The sequence below is a fragment of the Triturus cristatus genome, chromosome 3_2 (genome assembly GCF_964204655.1).
Source record: "Triturus cristatus chromosome 3_2, aTriCri1.1, whole genome shotgun sequence".
NCBI lineage: Eukaryota > Metazoa > Chordata > Amphibia > Caudata > Salamandridae > Triturus > Triturus cristatus.
The window spans coordinates 805,361,776-805,387,739 of NC_140584.1; the positions used below are offsets into that span (position 1 = coordinate 805,361,776).

The 25,964-nt window shown below is 42.5% G+C and overlaps 1 protein-coding gene across 1 annotated transcript in view; it reads right to left on the reverse strand.

Annotated features, from left to right (window-relative positions):
* CD28 (CD28 molecule) overlaps positions 1-14,102 on the reverse strand; it is a 174,651-nt gene extending 160,549 nt beyond the window's left edge. The window contains exon 1 of the mRNA XM_085648931.1: positions 13,697-14,102. Coding sequence (XP_085505057.1) covers positions 13,697-13,784 — 88 coding nt within the window. The 5' untranslated portion in view covers positions 13,785-14,102. The remainder of the gene's footprint in view (positions 1-13,696) is intronic.
* Positions 14,103-25,964: the final 11,862 nt, after the last annotated feature.

The window sequence follows — 25,964 nt, forward strand, 5'->3', positions numbered from 1 at the left end:
AGTTGCAAACAGTAGAGTGGTGTACAGTGGAGTGGTATAGACTGAAGTGGTGTAGAATTGAGTAGCATGCTTTACAGTAGAATGGAGTGACGTAGAGTGGAATACCATACAGTGAAGTGGCATACAGTGGAATTCCAGGGAGTGGAGTGGCGTATGGTGGAGTGGAATAGCTTTGAGAGGTGGAGCGTTGTAGAGTGCATCGGCATAGAGTGGAATAACCTACTGTGGAGTTGCGTACAGTGGAATAGCGCATAGTGCAGTGAAGTTGCATACAGTGGAGTGTTGTACAGTGGAATACCCTAGAATGGAGTGGAATAGAGTGGAATGGCATAGAGTGGAGTGGTATAGAGCACACTGGTGTACAGTGGAGTGGCTTAGAGTGGAGTTGCATAATGTGGAATAGAATACAGTGGAGTGACGTAAAGTGGAGTGGCATACCGTGGAGTGGAGTTGAGTGACATGGAGTGGAGGCGTTATCAGTGGAGTAGCATTCAATTGAATATCATAGGAGTTGAACAGTGAATAGTGGAGTGGCAGAGAGTGGAGTGGCATACAGTAGAATAGCAATAAGTGGAGTGGTGGAAAGGGGAATAGCATCAATAGAGTGGCATACAGTAGAATACCATAGCAGTGGAAAAGAGTACAGTGCAGTGGTGTATAATGTACTGGCATAGAGTGTGGTGGCATAGAGTGGAGTGGGGTAGAGTTGCATACAGTGAAACAGAGTGTAGTGGAGTGGCATGGCCCAGAGTGGTATAATTTACAATGGAGTGGTGTAGAGTGTAGTGGTGCACAGTGGAGTGGCGCACAGTGGAATACCATATAGTAGAGTTGTGTACAGTAGACTGGCGTACAGTCAAATAGCGTATAATGGAGTTGCATGGACTGGAGTAGTATAGAGTGGAGTAGTGTGTTGAAGAGTAAAGTGGAGTGCCATAGTGTGGAGTGTCGTGTCTGGGTTTTCAAAACTTAAAGATAGCCATGTTGTTTTTACCACACTTTTTCTGTGTTCTGGGATAAGGCCTGACATATAGGTAAGAAGGTTTTACTGTCCCCTATCTACTACCACTTTACTAAGGTGGTAATAGGTATGGAAATTAATTTATATTTTTCTATATATGTTTTTTTTTTAAACTTACAGAGTAATGCACTTAATACCTAGAATGTACCATGGTAGTTACAGAAACAGAAAAAAATACAAAAAATACAAAAATACAAAAATGCACTGTAGTACACTATATAAGTAAAATATAGTGTGTTACTGTGTATTTTCAATTTTTCAACAAAATAAGGAGCACAGTAATTTGTAAGTGTTATCAACGTACTCCGTAGACTTTTTTGTAAAGAATTAACTGTTAGAAATTGATAATAAAATGTAGTACACTATATTTCAGAAATATAATGTAGTATAGTGTAATTTTTAAAAAACAATTTAAGTGCTGCAGTTCTTCATAGGTAGTACTGCGGTACTCGGTAACTTTGTTTTGAAAACATATACAAAAATGCAATTAATTTTCGCTACCTATTACTAATTTAAGAAAATAGTGATAGGTAGGGAAAAATATAAGACCTACTACTTACCTATATCTAAGGTTCTAAACTAGAACACAGCCAAGGTGTGGATAAAACAAAATAGCTGCCTTTTACTTTTGTAAACACAACTATTACCCAATAGTGGGCGCCCTACCGTTGACAGTTCACTTCCAAATGGGTCAACAGAGGAGTTGCTATTTGTTTGGTTGTTAACTCCTCTGAGGAGAGTGTTGCATATTTCTTTTGCGTGTCCAGCTTGTGTTTGCCCCCTCAGAACTTGGTTAGCACCTATTTGTAGGTTGCCAGGTGTGCACAGACACTCTGTAGCTCTTTGTATTCTGAGAGACGCCCAGTATATACCATCTCTGTTGCCAAGTTTTTGGGAGCCATCTCAGTACTTAGGAGGAAGGTACTTCCTCCTCATTAGCATTATGATGGTGTTTGTTCTGTTCATATGGAACTCCATTGCTGTACTATTTGTGTGCACCTCTTGTATTTTCTCTTGTAACATAATTGCACTTTTGCATATACTGCTTTGTTTTACAAAGCTGTCCTAATCAGCTTCATGAGTGTTTTACTTCTTTTATGAGATGTGATTTTGCCCCTATGTTAGAATATATTGTTTTATCTATTTATTATGCACTTTTATCTGCATGTACTTTTATGGCTCTGGTGGGCAAAATAAAGTTACATGAACTGAACTATTACCCAGTGATATACTGCCTTGTCATCTGCATGTACTGTGAAATACAGTGGTAAATGTGCTGTGTTTCGCCAAATTTTGCAATATTTTGAGGCAACAGATATCACTAAGTTTTAGTGCCTTATAAGTCCAAAATGTTCCTGCTAAACTTCTTGAAAATATGTTCAGCTGTTTAGGTGTTAAGTCTGTCTAAAATGTCTATGGAAAATGCATTGGTTCAAAAAGATGTTTTGGGACCCCATTTTTTTCTCTGCACCCTACCCCCTAACGAATCACTACAAAATGTTGCATAATTTGCCAATGTAAAAAAGGGAATAGTTTTGCAAAGTTTTGTGGAGATTCATTAAAAGGGTGCCTAGTTATTAGCACACAAAAATAGAAGGTATTCCTGTCACTGGGAACCCTAACTGTAATTACAGAGTGGCTACTGCCACTCTGTAATATATATCTACATATCAATATACATATACCATTGTGTAGTTATAGTAAGGACCAGGTGTCCATAAATATGGGATTTTTGGTTTGCTAATAACTTTAGCACCATTTGACGACTTTTCAGAAAACGTTCCAAAACAAAGTTCATACAGCTCAGCTCCTTCCTGGAAAGTTTGGAGGTGATCTGTCAAGTGAGGTCCGAGGAAAAGGAGTGGTTGTCCCCAAATGTGTTTTCCTCATGCATGTCCTCATAGGAACTTTAGACACAGCCACAGCCAAAAACAGCTAAACGGAATTGCATAAAAATTGGCGGAAAGCTTGCCTTTGATCCAGAGAGTATGCTTTTTTGTGATTTGGTGTAAATGTGTTCAGTCGTTTTTGAGAAATTAAGGTTTAAACTGTATCAAATCTAGTGACGCAGTTTGTTTACATTTCTTTCATGAAGTCCCCCGGTACCACGAGCTGAAAACATGATATGATTTGCTTGTATTCTACTCCCACTGTAATACTGTGTTGCCGTATGAAGAGAAAGTTGTGCATGCCATTTTATGACTGGGGGACTCAGTTCTCAAATTGTAGAAAATAAATAAGAATAGGGAATAAGTCGGCAGGGTAGGGGTACCCTGACCCCCAGGTCCTTGTTGGGGGCCATATTTGTGTTCTGATATTACTTACAAAAGTAAAAACAGCTTTTTTGTGTGAAACCGTAGTACCAGGGTACTACCATGGGCTCATTGCAGCCTCTGTGTAAAACCAGGACTTGCATTCCCAGTTCAGCCTCCTGATTAGCCCCACCCAACAAATATGTCCGGGATCCACAACAAATTAAAATCATCAAAACAGACTACAGGGTATTCCAAAGGATATGACTAACATAGCCTTTATTCTCTTGTATTTAGCAAAATAAGTAATCATTTAATCAATGGAAACATCAAATTTCTCTCTAATTTGCACATGCTGTGGATCAGTTTGTGAAGGTATTTGACCGTCCACAGACAATAAAGAATGGTCATTTTAGATTGTTAAATTTAAACCAAGGAAAGAGAGGAATTGTTTTATATATTACACATTTTCAGCAACTCAGGGCAGAAATGCATTGGACCAAGGAGGCAGTAGAAGCAGCCTTCTATTATGATTTCAGAGGTGATTTAAAGACACTTTTGTCCTTGTGACAAATAGCCCTACCAGATGAGACGAGTTATGAAGATCGCCTCTGCATGTAGAACATTGAGAGTAGAAGAATGAGAACACTGAAAAGAATAGAAACTGTGGGGTATATTGAAGAGAGTGTTGCATCATTTGTGCACTACGCAACATGGTACATGTGTGACGCAAACCTCTAAATCAGATTTTTGAAGCCACACAAATCCATTTTGCGTGGCTTTGAATGGCTTAAAAAATCTGAAGTAAGGCAACGCAGCGCACATCGCTGTGTTGCCTTAGTCTGCTAAAGGGTGGCATTCCATGGACTTTGTGGTCGGTGTTCCCATGCATCTCCCATGGTTTTTGACGTATTTCCAGATTTACGAGACTTGTAAACCTGGGAATGCGCCACAGGAGATTCGCTAAGAAGAGAAATATCTTTATTTCTACTCGTTTATTCCTCTTTATATTCTGCAGCACACATAGAAAGAGGAACATGCTTCTCATGGTTGTTTTTGTGCAGGAAGGTGCTCCTTCCTGCACAAAAACAATCCTGCATACAACGGAGGCACCCTTGCACCATGGTGCAAAGGTGCCTGTGTTGGCACTGGACTGCCAGAAGGGAAGAGTCCAGGAATGTTGCATTTTGGATAAATAACGGCGCATTCCTGCCCTTCACCTATGAAACAGGGCAGAACAGCAAGATGACTTGCTGCGCTACCTTGCATCCCAAAATACATAAATATGATCCTGTATTTGTACTGTTGCCAGGGGGTCAGGTTATATGAAATGGCCCATCACTTCAGCAGTTGTCAGATCATTGGAAGGTTCATCCAGTCTTCCATATCCCCAGAAGAAAATAAGCTCAGGGGAATACAAAGAATACAACACCTCCAGTCATCAATGTGCAAAGCTAACAAGAAAGAGAGACAGAGGTGATCCTGGATTTTCTGATTCGAAAGGGTATTTTGTAATCGAATAGCCTGGAATAGTTATGGGGCCACATGTATCAAGCATTTTTGTAAATATAAAAAAATGCTTTTCACATGTATCAAACCATATTTTGCGATGTGGTAACCTGTTACCGAATCGCAAAATGGGTTTGCGATTCGGTATTTGGAAGGAGCATGTTTAGGGCGTCCTTTACAAATATCGAATCGCTGCGGTATGTATGAATGGTTTGTGACCATGAATGCTGTCGCAAAACATTTGCATTTGCCAGCAACTTCAAGTTGGTGGTAACCCATTCGCAAACAGGAAGGGGTCCCCAAGGGACCCCTCCCCTTTTGTGAATGTATGCAAAAACTTTTTTAAAGAGCAATCAGTGGTTCCACGGACCACTGCCTGCACTTAAAAAATTAAATGTGAATTATTCATTTTTGTTTCTAAATGCAATTCGTTTTCTTTTAAGAAAAATGGGCTGCATTTAACAAAAAAAAGATTGCTTTATTTAAAAGCAATCATGGACATGGTGGTCTGCTGACCCCAGAAGGCCACCATCCCCATTATTTTTGCAATTTTAGGGGGTCGCAAGTTGAGACCTACCTCATTAATATTAATGAAGTAGGCTAATTTGCGATCCCCTATGAATCGCTCTATGAAATTCTTGGAGTTTCATACATTTGTAATAGAGATTACCTAATTGCCATTCGCTGAAAATCTCAATTAGGTAATCACTATTACAAATGTTGATACATGTGCCCCATGATGCCTTAGATGGGTCATGGGAACCCACCTTCTTTGAGTATGCTTTAGATTAATCATAACATTTGTTGAAAGATTCCCCAATAAACCAGCAATACAATAAGGGAGGGAGATTAATTGCAAGGGCAAAGACTGTCAAGAATCGTGAAAATAACGCCTGAGGGCCAGAAAAAATAAGTAAAAGAGCAACCAGTACACAGAAAGGGAGATGAAGGCTAGAGATGTGGAAAGCCTGGAGGACTGGTCAGGGGTGGCTGGGGCTAAGATACATTACTCAGGTCTTCTATTTTAGACAACAATGGTTAACCAGTTGCATCAGCACATAGATTCAAGGAGTTAGGTAACAGGAACAAGTTCCTACTATTAACCCATGTGTTTCCTTCTTCCTATTTTACTTCATAGTTTCAGCTACACCCTTGGGCCTGAACCCTCTGACCTGTACTCACCACAACTGCCAGCTTGAGGAAGGTCTACGTATTCTTCCTGGGTTCGGTATCTGCTTTTACCTACAGAGCGTCAAATGAGATGCATTGGTATGGAAACTGTTCTGATTTTTTCATTCGTATCAGTTTCTCTGTCTAATTGTATGACTTTGTCAGCATAGTCAGGCTAACTGTGCCAGTGGCAAAAATGGGCTCTTTAGCACCTCTGAAGAGTAGGCAGAGAGAGAAGCATGCATCCACCTGAATCACTGTGAGACGAGATTGTTCCCTTCTCATCCCGCAGATCACTGTGGTGGAGAGTGGTGGACTGGCATCACATCGTTTAACCTTTTAACACAACCTTCCCAGGTTGTGACATTTTTTTAGTATTATATCATCTTCTGGTGGGGAAGTGCTTTCTTCGCTGATGGTTCCTGGGCCTTTGCTCATCAATCCCTCCATAAAGGCTTCCACTAGTGGGTCACAAAATGACAGTCAAGAGCACTTTACAGCTCCCTTCATCTTAGGTTCTACCTCATGAGACAGCATCTCTAATCCTTACATTAGGGACTTTTTTTCAGCAGAGACTTTTGCTTCTCAGGCTTCTTTTTCTTGCTCACATGGCCTCCACTCTGGAAAGACTTCCTGGTCTTGTAGTTCCCAATTCCCCCCCACTTTGTCATGTGCTTCCTTTCTCATCAGCTTCATGTTCAAGATTGTTGAGGATTCCAACCATGCAGAGTTCTCAATGCCTAACAGTAACTTCAGCGCTAACAAAGTTTGTCTCCTAGCATACTTCAAGTGCACTACTATTCTAATCTCTGCCCGTCTTGCAGCCATTCCTTGATGAACTTTTTAGGGACCTACTTGACTAAGTGTATACAATTCTAACAGATTAGGGATGGTGAATATCTTGAAATCTGCAAATGTATGTTCATCAGAAGAGAAGTCCCCTTCTTCAGTCTCCCATACACCCCAGTCTGAATTTTTAAAATTTATATTATAGAGATATTTCCTCTTCTTTGCCTATCTGGGATTCATCTAAAGTAATTAGTGTACTCAAGATAGCTAAGAACAATAATGACAAGAAAGAGAGAGCACAATTCAACATTAGGAGAGCCTTTTAAATATCTTGCCACAACAACAGGTTGATGGATGGAATGCATGACTTAATCTCAGCCATTCGCAATCGCTCTGGGATGCATACCAGTTCATTGTTTTTTCCCCACCATGCCACTGTAAAAAAATTCCACCTTATACAAATCAGTGAAGACTCTGCTCCTAATGGGAGCGGCCTGTCTCCTGAATTTCCAGGTGAGGCCCCCTTCCGAAGAGATCAGAAGTAACCCCAGACCAGTTTGGCCTACTTAGGTCTTATTAGTGAGGTACAGCTTGAGACATTTGCCACAGTGTGCTTGGGAGCCATGGCTGGGCTTACACATCACAATTAAAGAGTAAACTGCAACAACAACAAGGTGATGGAAAGAATGCTTCGCTTAATCTCAGCCACTGGCAACCCATCTGGGCCGCATTCCAGTCAATCGTTTTTCTCCCACCATGCTGTTCTAGGCAAAGACCCACACTATGCAAATCACCTCCGCTCAGCTCCTCATGAGAGCAGTCTGTCCTGAACTGTCAGGGCAAATGTACCCGGTCCTCAGTTGCTGGTTCATGGTGGACTTGGCTTGGCAGTTCGGGTTGTACTTTTCCTATTGAGCACAGTCACGGCTGATTTACATGTGGCTGGGTCTAATCTGAGGTGGCATGGTGTGCAAAAGAACTATGGGTTGGAATGCTGCGCCGAGCAATTGCTAGTGGCTAGACATTTTGCAAGCATGCCTCCCATCATCTTTTGCATTTTTCCTAAAACTTGAACAATCCAATGTGACTTTTCACTCTAATGAGATATTTTTAAAACCATGGAGTTAAATATACAGGCTTTACTTCTAGATTACTACTGTGTATAGAAAGGCAATTTGAGGTTTATTGATGAACCGTAGAAGCATCCTATTAATCAGATATGGACTTTGAGTCATTTACCAAACAAATTAAACTGAGATTATAAAATAACTTGTTAATTGAAACACGTTATTAGATCTTTTCTCCAATTATCACATACCCACAGATTATGGGTGTCCAATCTAGGTCCAGGAGAGCTAGGTCCATGCCAGATTTCCAGGATAAATACAGAAAATATAGATTAACTGTCGATAGGTACATATGCTGAAATGTGTAGTGCCTTCCTGAAAATCTGTAGGACACACCTGCCCTATGCGAACAGATGTTCAAGATAGATTTCATTCTTTCTTTCTGAAAAGTAGTTTATCTAACAAAATAGAAAAAAACACTCAGTACTATAAAAAAAAGTAGAAATCATATGCCATGCTATATAGTTGGACCAGACTGTTATATTCCTGTCATAGCACTTCTGCACTTTGGCAATATCATAGTATAAGAAGGCCAAGTCTAAAGTCTATTGGCACAAGCAAACTGGTGTTTACTTAAAATGCAGAAAAACTGTTTCTAGATGATATTATCCAATTTAAAGCTATATTATTGGTAATGCTATATTAACTGGGTGTGATAAACAAAGTCTCTTAATGAGGGTCCGAATGTTAGGTTCCATCCTTTTCGAACAATCTGATTTATTAAAGCCTTTATGATGCAAAAAGTGTTTGAGGTCAGCCAGAGCCTATTCATACCGACTACGCCCTTATTTACTAAAGGTTTGCACGGACAGTCATGCAACCCTATGTGAGGCAAAACATGGCGTCAATTTACTAACCATTTTAAAGGCCGATGGGACATTTTAGACAGACCATATTTGTTGTAGCATCACAAACACGAGGTGCTATAAAATAAACAATAGGGTGTGGAATATGATGGGAGGGGAATATGGTGGCTATTGAACATGCGATTGGAAAGGTGGCAAATGCCACACTATATCTGCTGTTTTACATATACATTACATATAGTTAACACTTTTTGGCAAGGCACTGGAGCCATGTTATGCAATCTGCCCCCATGCAGCTGCAATGCACATATTTTGCCATATTTTGCCACTTCCTTTTAAACCCCTTACACTGTTAATGTTTTCGTTTTTTTGCTTTGGTTTCTTTTTTGCTCTCAACTGTGATGTATACGTTGCTATTCTTTACTTCATATTGATAGGACAGTCCCATCTTTTTATCTGCAGAGTTCTCTGCCCTGTCGGCAGAGTCAAAGCAGCTGTAAACTTACTATTAACTCACAGTCTGTGAATACCAAAAAAACGGAAACTTACACAAAAGTGTAAGTTTATATTTGTGAATCAGACCTCATGTTGCTAGCCCTGCTCACCTTAATACATTTTGGAAATTGTAAGTGATGCATGTACAGCACATCATGTTTGAGATGATCAAGTTCCATAAATCTTTTGCTGGTTCTTTGGAGTTAGATTCATGCTTTAGCATATACACAACATAAAAATAGATTTGTGGAGAGACACAATCCCACATACACACACAAACGCTTGCGTAGCACGTACATTAACTGACCAGGCTATCTGGTATAAGCACCTGGGACATACAAGCTATTCACATGTCATCATAGCAGACGCTCAACCTCCTTTGATACTTGGTGGAATTGTAGTCAACAACATGGAGCTGACATCCTCTTGAAACCCGGCTCTTGCCCCCTGTGCTCGTCACACCGTCTATCTAGGTCCACTTTGGTGGCTGTTGGAAATCAGCGACTCAACACCCAAATGTTCCTATGATATGCCCCTAGGGACCATGAGGTGGTTGCAGCCCTCCTGACCACAATGACTTTGAGCGTTGTGCTGACGTGTCTCCTGTTACCGCCAGGGCATGGGCTCTGACACCAGCTTGAGTCCAGCAGTAGTCCATGCATGTTTGTTGTGAATGTATCTACGCCCGGCATTTCACGCTTTACTAGATGGACCACTCAGCAAGTTGCCGTGTGAAAAGCCCTCTGAGTTGAGCTGGGGTGTGAATGGTGTGTAGGGCTTCCCTTGCTTACAAACAGCATTGGTTGTGGGGTCTTCCCTCGTGCCTTACCCCATACTTCCTCTGTTGTGACTAAGACCAGACCTCAGAGTGCATGAAACAGGCAGCTGCTAAAGCAATATAACCACAGTTACAATAAAGAGAGAACAAACACATAAAATAGCACATTTCCTGTAGCACCAGACACTGTGCAACCACCTGTTAACCATACAGAGGGCTAATGCGTCAAAGGCAGCGCCTTGATTTATTAGTTCAAGAACACGCGCCCAGTGACCAGAGGAACACACCAGAGCAATAGTGCAAAAGCAGACTTAGGGACTGGCTAGCCATGGCCATGAATGTACAACTGGTAGCACATTAAAGAGATCAGCCATGAACTAAAACTTTGAAAGGAAGGCGAAGAAAATGCAATATATATATATATATATATATATATATATATATATATATATATATATATATATATATATATATATATATATATATATGTGTGTGTGGGTGTGCGCGTGTGTGTGTGGGTGTGCCCGTGTGCATGTGTGCATATAAATATACATATATCTATATATATGTATATAAATATATATAAAAACAATACTTTTTATGGCATAGAGTGCTGCATAAATTATGCAAAAAAGAAGAGAAAAGCTACACTCTGAATTTGTTCTCCTCAAATGTCTGCTTTTCTATCAAAGTTTTTAAGCATAGGATATGCTTAAAAGCTTTGACAGAAAAGGTTAAAGTAACATTATAATTAGGTGTTGATAAAAACTAACACGTTGAAACCAAATAAACACTGAGCTTCATGTTAGGGTTTACTGATCTAACTATAACTTTCATCCCGCTATGCACTGATTATGACCTCACAGAACACATCACTTTTGACGTGTCAAATGACATTATTGATAACATAACTGATGACAATGAATGCAAATGAATATTGTTGTAGTATTTGGAAGGGCTGTGTTTCGGGCATCCCTTCCAAATATCAAATCAGTATTAAATGTATCAAAGGTTTGCAAACATAATTCTGGCATCAAACTGTTGAAAGTTTACTGGCCACCAAGAGGGAGTGGTAACTCATTGGCAAAAGGAGAAGTGCCCTCTTTGGCCATTGCAAACTCTCACAGAAACGTTTTTAAAAAGTTTGTGTGACGCATCCCTGTTTCTGTTGAGTAAAATGGGCTATTTTCTTTTTTTAACAGACTTTATTTTAAAACTGTCACAGGCATGGCCATCTCATGACCTTTGCAGACCACCCCCATCCTTGTGATTGTGGCCAATCAGATTGAGTGACAATTTGCGTCCTACCTAATGAATATTAATTAGGTAGGTCAGCCTCCAACTCAATAGAATTCAGAATTGCGCTAACTTACCCATAAGTTGGCTCTCAAAATTCCATACTGGCTGAACAAATACTGGTCACAAAACGACCAGTTATTGTGACCAGTATGATAGTACACCTTTCCTAATAAGCATGGGCACTGGTAAGTGCATATTTCTTGCCAGTTCATATTGTGTCTGGGCCAGGCAGTCCCCGAGCGTGTAACTGATCAGTCCACTGAACATGTCACTCTCCATTACTTATGGTAAAATTATTATGATTAGGTTATTATATAAATACTGCAGGCCTTCCCTGCCATGTACAAGTAATTTTGTTCCTTTAGATAGCCCTACAAGGCCACCTGCATTGTCGCTGGTCCTAACCAGGTGTCCCCTGGCCGAACCAGTTTTGAACTTACCAACAGTCTCATCTGTACAATGAGATTGGATCTCGCGGCACAGATTCAACTCTATGCTCAGGTTCTTCTTGTAAGTGGCCATCACCTAGTTTAATTTGAGATCGAAGTCTACAGGACTTCCCGTTAACTTGCATCGCTTTTACCCCATACATTGAGCCCCAATACTTGGGCTGCCTTCCGACTTCGCGTTGCCATGGCTTTCTTAGCATGATGTACCAGTAATCGAAGTGGAGGTTCTATGAGGTCATCATAGGGTCCCCAGTTTTGCATAATGCCCATGGAAGCAGCATTTCCCAGTTACTTGTTTTATTTCTTCCCTTTGTTGGGTGCATTTATTTAGTGTTAACCTAGCAAGAGGAGTAGGAGAGCACAGTGGGTAGCACAAAGGTCGCGCGTAAGTAGGGTTGGTTTACAGCTGGAAGAGTCTGTGTAGATGCTTGAGTGGGTGGGTTATTTAGTTGCACTTGCATTAGCCAATGACGATGCAGGAAACTGAATAAACGCTGCATTTAAGATGTTAAGGATTTTACCCTGTGGGCTTGAGCAATCAATGGGTGAGAGGAAAAGAGCTTGTACAGCGGAGTGGATGGTGTGGCATGGGAGGAATTGTTTGATCCTTCGTAAAAACGCGATTGCGATAGGACTGCATTTAGAAATGTCCACTGATATGCAGTAGTGAATAAGGTCCATACTGCGTCTTATGCGGTGCATGTCAGATTCCAATAACATGGACATCTATGTGTCTTCAAATTATTGACAGAGAGTGGTGTCCTGTTATGCACCACATAAGAACATGTATAATGGATTTGCATTGGACACTCCTTCCCCTGCGTTTTAAGACGTTTAGTAGATCACATGCTCATGAGAAACAGATGAACCAGTGAAGCTCTCTAAGACACATTATATGATTTGGTCACCAATTTATGGCCAATGACTAAAATTAGAAACATTTTTGTTGCATAGAGATGTTCAGGGCATTATTGTCCCACTGACTGGTTTTACTGTTGAAATCCTTTAGCTGGCGGGCATCCACGACAAGGAACACTCCCTGCAGATCAAGGGCATTTGGTTTTGAGAAACAAACGTCTGCTTTCAGGGTTTGTTAATGAAAAAATATGAATCGTTCAGAGCGCGCCATGATACGACAGCCGGCCCAGCATGCATTTCAGCGACAATGCTTCCATCTTGCAAGCGGGAGCACTTTCTGCAAAAATGATCCCACCAAGCCCTCTGTGTGCTTCTGTAGTCTGTTTAATGCTGTCGTTTAGCCAGTTTCCATTTTTGACAGATAATTAAACAGAGGCTCTGGGACATCGAGTGATTTGGCCAATTTCATTATGAGGAGAAGCTAGAATTATCATTTGACTTTATCATTTCACACTATTATTCCCCGCCATTTCTCAGGCGAGTGGTACAAAAGCAGCAAGATAGCAATGCAATGCTTAAATACATATGGAGTGGCATGGGTGAAGGTGTTGTATTAATTTGTATCCTGCTTATCACAGGCCATTGTATCTTATGTGGATCGATGCCTCGTCCTTTGTGTAAACCCGATATAGGTCTGAATTTAGGGATTATTACTCATGCGCGCAGGCTCGAAGTGATCTTAAACATATCTGTCCTATAGATTTTAAGAAAAACACGTTATTGTAACTTTGCACGCAGGTGATGCATTGGCCTTGTTTTGGCTTGCTAATGTCGTTCTTTTCTATTTAACTGAGGGAGCAACTTTAATGTACATAGATGCAAACTGGTGTGGCATTACATGTAATTCAATTTAACAGTGAAGAAAAAGTTAAAGGGTACAGAGTGAGAAAGGACTAAAAATAAATAGAGAGGAGTTGCGAAAAAGAGAAAAAAACAAAAATAAATAATGGATAAAATAAAGAAGGTAAAGAGAAACAAAAAAGAAAACAGTTGGAGAAAAAGAAAGCTAAAGAAAGAAAAAGAGACGAGAGGAATGAACAAAAAGGAAATACATTTCATGAAGAAATGGAAATATGGAATTACCTTGTAACACAGCCAGTTGAAGGAAGCCGAGAGCCATTAATATTCTCCAGAGTATCATTTTGGGCACAAACATGGAAAACAGAGACATCCGGAAAGCAAAGATTTAGGGTCGCAGCTTGAAATGACGCCACTTTGTCCATATACCTCCTTCCCACTCTGTCTCACTCTCGTTACTATCTTTATCTTGTATCTCGATAGTTCTTCAGGCTGTCATTCTCCTCATTCACTCTCGGACTCTGCTCACGTGCAGGTGACAGTCTGAGGCTCTCACCCACTGCCGGGTGCCAGGGTCTTGTGTGAAATTCTCTTGGAAATGATGAGGGCGGCATGTGCCCTGGTACATGCCAACCTGCAAGCGTCGGCCTCGACGCCTCCTTCCTTCTGGTAACATGAAGCTCACAGGTGTGCGGCTTGTTACAGTTCAAACAGGAAACCAGGAGAGGCTGGGGAGGTTTTGGTTTTGTTTGATATGAATACACGCGTTGGTAGCTAACCTGAAAAGAGCCTAACCATGTATTACAAGTAACTTACAACTTTTTGCCTTACCGCAGCTATTATGCATTTTCTCACTGCTGTCAAATAATATTTTTTATTTGCTGTATTATGCAGTGGCAGACTTTCCTTCCCAGCTCCTCCAGCTGGTAGAGAATGAACAATTAGAGGCCAGAGCCACCAACCTTGAAACTGGGGAACCAGATTCCCATCCCAGACTCTGCCCCATTTACTAAAGTGCTCAATTTCCTAATGCCTCAAAAATGCGTCCTGTAATCTGGTACGTGTACAAAAACGTTCTTATATTAAAAAGGCTTACTGCTCCGTGTCCCCTAGTATAGAGCCGTGTGTCGGCCGAGGTCCATACTAACTATAGTTGAAGACATTTGGACACACACTCATTCCAATGAGTATCGCAACATCAAATTCAGAGCAGACTTAACAGAATGCAAGAGAAAACTAAAACTGCAAACTACTCCAATAAAATGACCCATATTAAACAAAAAGATATGTTTAAACTCATGAATGAGCTCTCATCAGTCAAGAGACTTACTCAGAGTACATCCTCCATGCAAGAATTGTGCAACACATTAAAATACGTTTTCTTAAACAACATAGAAACTGATTAATTCACCAAGTGGGGAAGTAGTAGAACTTGGCAGAAATGTGTCTTGTCTTTCATCCTTCCATGAGTGAAATGAATATCGGGTATTAGACCGGACGATGGCATTTAAATCTGGTTCCCCACTAGACCCTTGTTCTCCAGCAATTTAAAAGACTGTGTTAAAAGCAATAAAAAGTCCTTTCCTGAGCCTGATGAATACATCTCTGACCCAGGGCATAGTATCAGATGCTTTAAAAAATGTGGTGGTACTTCCCCCAGTAAAGAAGCAAGGTGAGGATCCAGCCGTTCGAAGGAATGATAGGTCTAAATCACGGCTTCTATACCCAGCGAAACATGTATTTGCCCTGTGGCCCAGGAAGTCTGCACTCATTTACATATTTCTAATTATCTCCATCCTCTTCAAGCAGGGTTGTGTCCAATGTGTATGTTAGGAATTGGCCCATTATTTGTGAAGCCTGCAAAAGAAAGGGTTCCACAATTACCCTTTCACTGGGAACCAACCATCGCTTTGTAGCGCTTGACTCTCTCAGGGTAGGAAAACAGAGCAGTCTCAGGCCTACTCAGGGGAGGTGGTGTGGGCTAGTAATCGCCATTCGCTCACACGCAATAATAACATTTAATAAACGATTGTCCAGTCTGTGCTTTTTCTTTTGAAAAGGAAAAGTACATTTATTGCACATATAGGCACTATTTGATACTATGCTTTAATTTACAAATATACATAAGGCTGGTGGAAATACCATGGATGACACTACATTTGATCCCTAGAGGGTCATGACCCCAAAAATCATAGTGCCCCTCTCCCATGCAATGTAGAGCATAACTCTATAGGAGAATGTCACTCTAAATCAAGCCGGCCTATTGATTTTATCAATGTTAGCACGCTTAAAGGCCGGAATCACCTGTGCAATGCATCACTCTATCACTCCATCACTGGCTCATGTAACCATGATCCACCTGCAATCATTATAATTAATAGAGCATTGCATCCAGTGCTAACGTTAAGAAAGCGTTCATAACAAATAATTACAGTCAGCAACACATTTGAATAAAGCATTGCCAAAAATCACATTTCAATACAAAACGATAAAACAAGAATATACATGTATGTGTCCTTCTTTTAGCCACTTCAGGTCACAAAAGAGGCATCCATAGAACCATCCAATAAAGGTTGCTACACTCCCAGGCTATAGAACAGACGATGAAGTTTGAAGTTTGAAGTTTATTGGTTTGTATAGCGCTCAATCACCCATGAGGGTATCTCGGCGCTTAGGACGGCAGAGAACATCGGAGTAAAGAAATTTAGAAGAGGTGAGTTTTTAGCAGCTTTCTGAACGGAGGCAGATTCTGGCAATTGCGTGGATGAAAGGGTAATTTATTCCAGAATACAGGAGCAAGGTAAGAGAATGCTTTGCCTCCACTGCGTGCCTTTTTTTCGTTCCAGCACGAGGAGTGCTTAACTTGTGGCTAAAAAGCCAGGGTGTCATAATTTTGTTGACCCTGTAACCTTGAGGTCAGTAGTTTGAAGGTTTCCTTTCAGGGTAAACTGCTGCACTCCTGCAGCTCCCTACCCCACACTTCTGTGTGTACGTTATTGGTGCCCCTGCCATCTGAGCAAAACCCAGCATCACAGGGTATTATAGGGTGCTACCTTGCAGGAGCGTGAATTTTAATTTGGCAGCCCAGCTGCATTAGCTTCCACACAGCCTCGAGCTGCTTTTTTTTTGTTTTTTTATTATTTTTCTTTTCTGTTGGGTAGCCTGATCCCACCTGGGCTCCATGCCTTGTCTCTTTGTTGGGTGCAGCTTAGGAAGTCCACCCTTGGCTGTCCCGGCCAGCATCCTCCTCTGCCAGGGCTGAAGCCGGCAGCGTGCGTCTTCCCTGCCCACACCATGCAGGAAGGGTGTCTTCTCTATGATGGGCGCCCACACATGCCACAGGGAGCAGGGGTGCGTGCAGCCCCACTGAAGCAGGGGGGAGTTTGGTGGCGCTTCCCTTTGGTGCTTCATTGTTCATTGTCCCCGAACCTTTCCCTCTTGTAGGGGAAGTGCAACAGCACTCCACCTTCTTCAGTTTGCATCAGGGGCTCAGAGATGGGGTCCTGGCCCCCTTTTCTCTTTGTTGGGGGTCATGACAGTGCTCCCCTAGTTCTCCTTGTGGTGGGGGCCTAGAGGTCAGGTTCCCTTCCCCTATTCTTCTTTTGGGTGGGGGGGGCACAATGACTCTTTCCTTTTTTCTGGTTAGGTGTGTGCCCAGAGACCCCCTTTGCAAAAACCTGCTTGAGGGTTGAGATCCCCGGGCCCGTAGAGCTCTGGTAGGGGGCACCATGCATGTCCCCTCCCAGGGTTCTTTAAATATTAATAAACTCTGCGATGAAACTTGGTGGGATTGAAGTCTTTGGCAGTGGAGCTTCACACGCTCAATTTGTCTGCTGGGGCGGTCAAAGGTCAAATCCTTCTCCCTGCGATATATGAGGCCCCGTTTGATGTTTTGCACAATCTTGGGCTCATTTTGTTCCTGGTCGCAAGCCCTGGCTACCTGAAGCTGAGTGGCCTCTAAGGTGGCATGCCATGCAGGGAGTTGGTTGCACTTGCTCCCTGTGTCAGCCTTTCTCCCTCTACTTGTCCTCTGAGGCTTTTCTCATCCTGTGTGGGTGCAGAAGTCCAGTTCTTTCCCCAACTGGTCCTTGGGTGTTTTAAGGGGACCAGCTTCCCTGGTCCTGGGAAAAGATCCACTGTTCCTGGGGTCAACTGTAGGCAGAGTCCTTAGTCTATGAGGGTGTCAGGGGGTTTGTACTTCCAGTTCTCTGAGATGCTGCTACTGTCCAGTTCCAGTGTCCAGCTAAAAAAAAGGTCTAGCTCTCTCTTGCACAAGAGCTTTTGAGTGGACGTGGAAAGTACTAGAAGTCATGCATCCCTGGCCAATACTAGGGTGCCACATCACCTCTCCTCCCCGTCCAAACCCTCCTGCACATAATGTTAGGACAATTCAAGAAAAGGCAATCCAGAAATCACTTGTCACGTGTCTTCTGAGAACCTCAGTTCCACCCCTTGCTGACATCACTGCCAGGGTATTTACCACCAAACATTCAAAGAGGAGCCCCTCCTGTGTTGACTTCAGAGGTATGGAATTCCTTCCAACCCAGTGTGCCTGGGCTGTCCCAATGCTGGTTAAATGTGACAGCTAATTAACGGATGCAGATATTCCTCTCCACCCCTTCCACATCAAGAGCTGAGTGAAGCTAATTGTTTACTTTGTGTGGTAAGGAATTCATGTGTTCCTTCTGCTGGACAGTAATGTAATTAACTTGGCCCATCAGGGTGACAAAAGACATGGGCTCTGATCCTGAGAACGGGAAATATGAACATTCTGGATCCATAAGGTGTAAATATATCTGCTTGGGACTCGCATAGTTCCATGGGTGAACAATTATCACCCCAGTCCGATATCTCAATCGACTTTGTAGGCCAAAGGAAGCAAAACTGCAACCTAACTAAGGCATATGTGTATGATAAAGTGTCACAGCAGACAAACCATTAAACATACTGACTTTACCCGTGAGTGTCCACTAATATTATAAGACCTACCCTGGTCAAAATCTAACCCTGCAGAGTCCCTTCTGCAGCAGGCCACCTGGGTGCAGGTACCGGGCTGCGCATGACGGTAGTCTCATATGTGCAACCTTCACACTTGTGAACATGAGTGTGTGCATGTCTCCACGTGTTACCAATCAAGTACCCCTTATCCTTGCTGCATCACAACGGCCTTGTCTCAAAAGGCAGAGACTGCAGGAAACATGTGCAGTCTGTTTACAAAGTGTTTACCGTGGGTGGGTCACCAGTCTCCCTTTTACCTTGGCTGAGTAAGATCTTGGAGAAGCACATTAATGCGACATTGGTTGAATTTCTGGAGACCAACCATCTACTCAACCTTTCCCAAACAGGGTTCCGTCCGAAGCACGGAACCGAGACTGCCCTCCTCGCAGTAACGGAGGAGGCCAGATGTATTCTTGACCAGGGAGGGAACGCAGCGATTATTCTCTTAGATCTAAGTGCCGCGTTCGACACTGTAAACCACGATATACTGTTTCACCGACTTACCAACTTAGGTGTCTCAGGAAAAGCCATTACTTGGCTTCGGTCCTTTTTACCAGATCGCACCTTCCAGGTCTTTGAGGCCAACTCCGTTTCCTCCAGCCTCCCGCTCAGATGTGGCATTCCTCAGGGCTCCTCCCTGATCCCTACTCTATTCAACATATATATGAGCCCCCTAGCTGAGATCGTCCGTCCTTTTGGCATAAAAATTATCACCCATGCCGACGATACACAGTTATTGGTGGCTCTCCACCAGCTAAACGTCGTATCAACCAATCTGAGCGTCTGTCTCGAGGAGGTGGCTAACTGGATGACCCGTTCCTGCTTAAAACTGAATGGAGTAAAAACTGAGCTGATGCTCCTGGGACACACTCCTTTGTTCAATACTAACTTACTGTGCCCTGCCTGCCTCGGACCCCCCCCTCTCCCACCCCCAAAAAGTAAAATAAAAAGTCTGGACATTTGACTGGACCAATCACTCAACTTCAACCACCAAGCAGTGATGCTATCCGCCTCCTGTTATGGCTTGATCAGACTATTACGCAAAATCCTTCCCCTGCTCCCATTTCAGGCAAGACAAATTATGGTCCAGGGCCTTATCATGTCCCGCCTAGACTACGGAAACGCCTTATACCTGGGGGATCCTAAATCCACTGTCCACAAGCTTCAGATCATTCACAATTGTGCCACCCGAACCCTTCTTCAAATTCCCGCCGACTCTCTACCAAACCTGGACTGAAAAACCTCCACTGGCTCCCAGTCAAGGAACGTATTCAGTTCAAGGCCCTGTGCATTGCTCACAGAACCCTCTGGAAAACCGGACCGGTCATCTGCCATTCAATGATCTCCCCCTATCAGCCTCCCATACAGCTTCGATCGGCTACAGCCCATCTTGCCCTCGTCCCGAAAGTCAAGAGAGCTAGATGTGGCGGTCGCTCCTTTTCCTATAATTCAGGGAAGTTGTGGAACTCTCTTCCCCTCCCAAGGCGAGCGGAGTCCATGCTGTCTTTCCGCACACTTTTAAAAACTTTCCTTTTCAATTAAAAAATCTTCTACTTGGCCTTTTTTTTTCTCACACACGTCTTGTCTATAGCGCTGGGACGCCTCAGGGAAGTCATCGTGCTCTACAAATACTATTTTCATTTCATTTCAGGTTCACCCACAGTAAAATACCTAAAAACCAGATGACTAACAAGCGAAAAAGCTGAGCGGATTAAATGGACAGAACCCTTTTCGCGACAGCATATTAAAGGATATGTGATTTTATCAGTGGTTGATAATCTGAAATGGGATGGTGATGGGGACCAGTCTCTGCACTAATATTACTCGATCTGTCCGCTGCCTTGTACATGGTCAACCACAATAGTGTGATCAACTGTGTGCAGGCTGCTGGACTCCAAGGACCCCCCCCACCCCCCTGAACTGGATGAAATCTTTTTTGAAGATCGAGTTGGATCAGTGATATCTAAATGCATCTGAATGTTAAAAGATGATCAGGAAACGTCCCTTTCTTGCCTTTGGATGTCCAAAAATTGAAATTAGGCCCTCTATCTTATCTAGGCTGGAGTATGCCAACGTCTTCTTAGGACTCCCCAATGACTTATTTCACAGACTGTAAGTAGGCCAAAAGCTTAATATTCAAATTTCCTAGAACCACCCACTCTACTCCTCTGTTGCAGCAACTTCGTTGATTTCCTGTAAAACAGAGATTCTAAATTAAAACCTGTGCCTCACAAACAAGGCTTTAAGGGGAATGGCACCCCACTTTGTGGCCAGTAAGATCAAATAGTACACCCTTCACACTTTTTAAGGTCATCATCCATCAGCCCCACCCTGTTCAACGTCTACATGCACCGCTCACACCCATCGTCAGATCACAAGGACTCAATATCGTATCGTATGCAGACAACACCCAACTCATTCTCTCCCTATCCAACTGTCCCAATGACACACAACTCATCCCCTCCCTACCCAACGAACCCAAGATCTCCAGACACATATTTCCGGAAGGAATGGAGGCAGTCATCAGGTGGATGAAGAACAGCTGCCTACAACTAAACAAGGACAAGACCAAAGTAATTATCATGGGCCCAAACCTGAACGCCTGGAACGACACCTGGTCGCCCGCCACCCTTGGGAACCAGCCCACCCCCACCAAACACGCGCGCAACCTTGGAATCATCCTGGACTCCTAACTCAAAATGGACCCCCAAATCAACGCCGTCACTTCCTCCTGTTTCCACACCCTCTGCCTCATATAAAAGACATTCAACTGGATCTCTCTTGAACACAGGAAAACCGTCACCCATGCCCTCATCAGCAGCAGACTCGACTACGGCAACGCACTCTGTGTCGGGATCAACAAGAACCTCACCCGCAAACTCCAGAACATCCAGAATACCTTTGCCAGGCTAGTCCTCAACCTACCACGCCACTGTCACATCACCCAAAACCTGCGGACACTACACCGGCTCCCAGTTGAGTTGAGAATCGCCTTCAAACTTCACACCCACGCCCACAACACCTGGCGTGCCTACATGAACCACCGCCCGTCGTTCCACGCACCCCAAAGATCCCTCCACTCAGCCCAGCTCTCCCTTGCTATGGTAACATGCATCAAGAAGACTAATACAGGAGGGCATTCCTTCTCCTTCCTCGCGGCGAAGGCTCGGAACACCCTCCCTCTCCACCTCCGACAGACAGCAGCACTCCCCAGGTTCTTGAAGGACCTCAAGACCTGGCTCTTTGACAAATCTCCATGAACATCCAGGAGCCTGCGAGCGCCCCCTGCCACAGCTCCTTGAGACCCTTTTGGGTGAGCAGTTGCGCTCAACAAATCATTGATTGATTGATCATACTCCAATTTTTTGAACATCTCTAAAGTTTGGAAAAAGAAGGGGCAGATGTAGTTTTTCTCTGCAGGCATCATGTTTGTGGAACTCTCTCCCAGATCATCTCCACTATGAAACAGTTTATAAGCTACTCTGGAAAAACCTGAAAACACAGCTATTTATACAGGTTTATTGTTGCTAATTAATTTAACATTCCTTTTGATTTGCAGATACCGCTCTACCTATGTGTCTACTAAGCTAAAAAGAAATCTCTGGTGATCATGCACTCGACTAAGTATGATTAATATAAAGTTACACACACCAAAGTTCTTAAGAGGTGATAAATAGTGACTGTACCTCGATTATGCTGTGCGATACACTCACACTAACCTGCGCTCCATAAGTGAGGCTGGCTAAGCATGGGGATCCATAAGTATGTACCTGTGTCGTGTGTCTCCTCTAAACTTTCTTCTGAGTCCATCATTCGGCCACCAAAGATGGATACCTCTAATTAAAAAGGGTATACTCCTGGCAAGGGGAGGTGTAGAAAGAAGCAGCACCCACTTGCTCTGTGCGAGATGCAGTTTGTGCTGATTTAACAGCGTGGGACAAACACCTGGAACTAAAAACAGTTCCAATGGCGCGAAGTAACACACTCCTCCACTTGCGTTACTCCGCGTAGCTTGGCAGAGTTTTTTTGTCACTTCACAGAGTTCAAACTCCGCCCAAGCCTAGATGAAAGGCTTCATATCACACCTCCACACAATGATGCATGCTTTAGGTCAAGGGCTGCTAAGCCCAAGTAGAGTGATATGAGAGCGTGGGTAAGCTGTGTGTCATACATGCAGCATAAGGACCATCGTAAGAGTATGCACCCAGGCAGCGGTTGGTGGTAGCAGAAATGCAAAGAGGAGAGCACACATCAGCCTTTAGGTCACAATTTGATAGGCTGAGTTAATCCTGTACCACAGCCTGTAAAACATTGTGTAGGTGGTGATCCTAGCAGAGAGTGAACTAAACCCTGGCCTGACCCAGTGGACTTTTCACAGCCTACTAGTCATGTCTCTATGGAAGCAGAGGAACAGCTCACTCCCAAGCCTGCATAAAAGTTGGTCTTAAAGGTTTGGTGGTAGTGGGTGTGCACCCTGAATATCAACCCCAGAATTTGGATGGGACAAAATATTGAAAAAATATATCAATGGGTAAGCATGTGTAGATTTTCTAAACCTAACTCCACATACATGTACCTTCTCAGCACCAATATCTTCAAGAGATGTAGATGTGGAGTTAGGAATATTAAAGCTATACTGCTCTATACACACTTACCCTCTAAGGGGCATATCAACAACAACCGGCGATAATTATCGCTAAGCGCACTTAGCGCTAGGATAATTATCGCCGGCTAGCGTGGATTTTTATCACTGAGATAGCGTGCTATTAGCAACGCTTATCTCAATAGCGATAAAAATCCTCATGCTAAGTGGCTAACGTGAGATTATCGCTTGCAACCCAGCGATAATCTCACATTAGCTTGTTGATAGGGACAGACAAACTTAGCCATGATATCCTCCTTCCATAGGATATCATGGCTAAGTCAGAAAAATACCAGACGTAAAAAAGCAGCGTTAACCAAGGTTAGCGCTGCTTTTTTTGTCTCTAACAGGGTTAGCGATATTCTTGATAATAGGAGAAATGTCGCTTAGCGACATTTCTCCTATTATTTTACTCTGGAACGCCCCCTTTGCATCTCATTAGAGATGCAAGGGGAAGCGTAGAGTAAAAGGGTGCTAACATGTAAATATGCATGTTAGCACCCTGTTGTTGATAGGGTGCTAGTTTTATCTCTGCTTTTTTGGCTTTTAAAGCCAAAAAAGCAGGGATAAAGCCCTTGTTGATATGCCCCTAAATGTTTTGTCCCCCAATGTTCTGTCCCTGATTTTATTGTACCACGATATCCTGGGGATCGATATTTAGTAGTACAATTGTGAGAGTGGATAGCAATATCGAATGGCCAGGTGATCACTATGTGCAAATTAAATGTTTTATAAAACTGTTTTATGAATTTAAGATCTGGTCAAGCTGCAAAGGTTTACAGTACTGCCATCTGTATGCAGAGCAAGGCTACTTGCTAATTCCACTGAAAGAATGGTGGAAAATTGATCAAAGAATTTAAAAATTAATTTAGAAGCTTTAGGTAGCTTGAATTACAGGCCTATAAGGTAAGTTACTATTTTAATAATGCACTGTCGCTTAAGAACAGAAACATCTGAATTCATCCATAAACTGGTGCAGTACAAGGAAATGTGACAGGGGATGTTTACCAAGAAGCTGTGAATCCATTTAAACTTCATTATGGGAAAAGTGTAAAGTTGGCTGGGAAATAGCACACGTTTTATACTAGGCTGCAACGAGGTATTTAAAAGGTATATCAGTTTATAACACTTTTGCAGGAACAGGCAGTGACTCGTGACTTTGGTGGAATGAGAGATCAACTTATGAGGTATCAATTAATTCTTCAATACTATGATAAGCATGGTTAGCAATCAAGTAGAAATTCCATGTTGCAATTGGGAAAGTCCATTGCTAAGTCCGTATGGAGTCAGGTGCATGTATGATGGAAATAGTAATGATGGAGTACTAATGTGGTATTGAGATGTGTGTGGCAAAGAAAGAGGTAGCAGGAAAAGGCACTTATTGAAGACGTGGCTGATAAAGGTAGGCTTGAGGTCAGAAGGTGGCAAATAAATAATGAAATAGTGACATTTGGTGAAAAATATGCTTATTCCTGCCAAACGTATGTGGGAAGGAATTGTGTGAAAGCTTATGATACAGTAACTCAAGTACACAACTTGGTTATCCCATGTGGTGATCACCTACAGTGCTAATACCAAATTAAGATTTTGGTTAGACTGGAGAAATATGAATGAATCTATCTGGATAGATAGCTTTCCTTTACTCAATATTATTGTGTTGTAACTGATTTTGACAGAGGCAACTTGATTAACAAAAAAATAAAATTAATATCTGCTTCCTGTCAGATTCCTCTTCAGACAACTTCCAAGGGTCAAATTGCTTTCATTACAATAATAGAATTTTCATAAGTGCTGTTTGGTGTAGCTATCTGGTTTTGCTTTAGTGACTTCGATCCTCCAGAGAAAGATGGCTACTGCAAAGGTGCAAATACTTTTAAGACTACATTTTGGTTTTTGAAGAGCATGACATTACCTTGGAGTGTATGTTTTGTTCCCCAAAAATGTAATATTGGGATGAAAGAGAATTCAGTCCTAAATCTTACCTGATTCAACATACACAAGATGCATCTGCACCAATAGACTGTTTAATCATTGACTTTAATGGGTTTAGCACTGGCAAAGCCTTGGAATGTCCATCATATTCGGGCAGATTTTTCAGAATCATATCAAGTGTGCTTTTTCCTTCTAGAACTGTCATGCTCAGCACTTTTTTGGACAGACAGGCAAAACCAATTATTGCTTCCACAAACTTGAGAGAAATTTCAAGTGTGTTAGCAGCATTGATTTTACATTTGCCAAAAGCAAACCTTAGTTTGGGATTTTGTCTTCAAAAATGAAACAAATGCCAGTCAGTCTGTCATACCACAATGACATGGCCTGGGATGCTGCTCTGGACTGATTGTTTACACTGAAAAGAGCTCTCGCCATGTCGGCGGGTGCAGTTTCTGTGAAAAATGCAGAAATATTTACAAATAACTTGTATATCAGAATACTGAGGAGAAACATTGTCCTGCCAAAATATTGTGGCTAATTCATTGATGACTGCAATATCATAAACGTAAGCATGGTGAGGTAAGTATAGATTTACCATTCTAAACCCCACGTAGAGGTTCCATGAAGATATACTTAGCTTAAAAATGCAATATTCTGATTGAATGCCCTTGTGATTTGGTGAAAGGGCTGCAATTAGCGGAGCAGAGGGGGTGCAGCAGAGACTTGGGGGCCTGCAACCTGAGGTCTTATGGAAGCCCATTCAAGGTGCTCTCCTCGATACCCAGCGACCATTTGATGCTAAAATGAAGACTCTGCCGTATGAGCGTCACATCGGCAAACCAGAAGGTTGTGGTAAATATTTCTCCTTTACCGGGACTGAATTTGATACAGAAACATAATAAAATAGCTCAGTAAAATGAGAGGCAGAATCCGTGGTACTAGAGGTTCGGAATGGGCTTTATTCCATTAACTCGATTATAA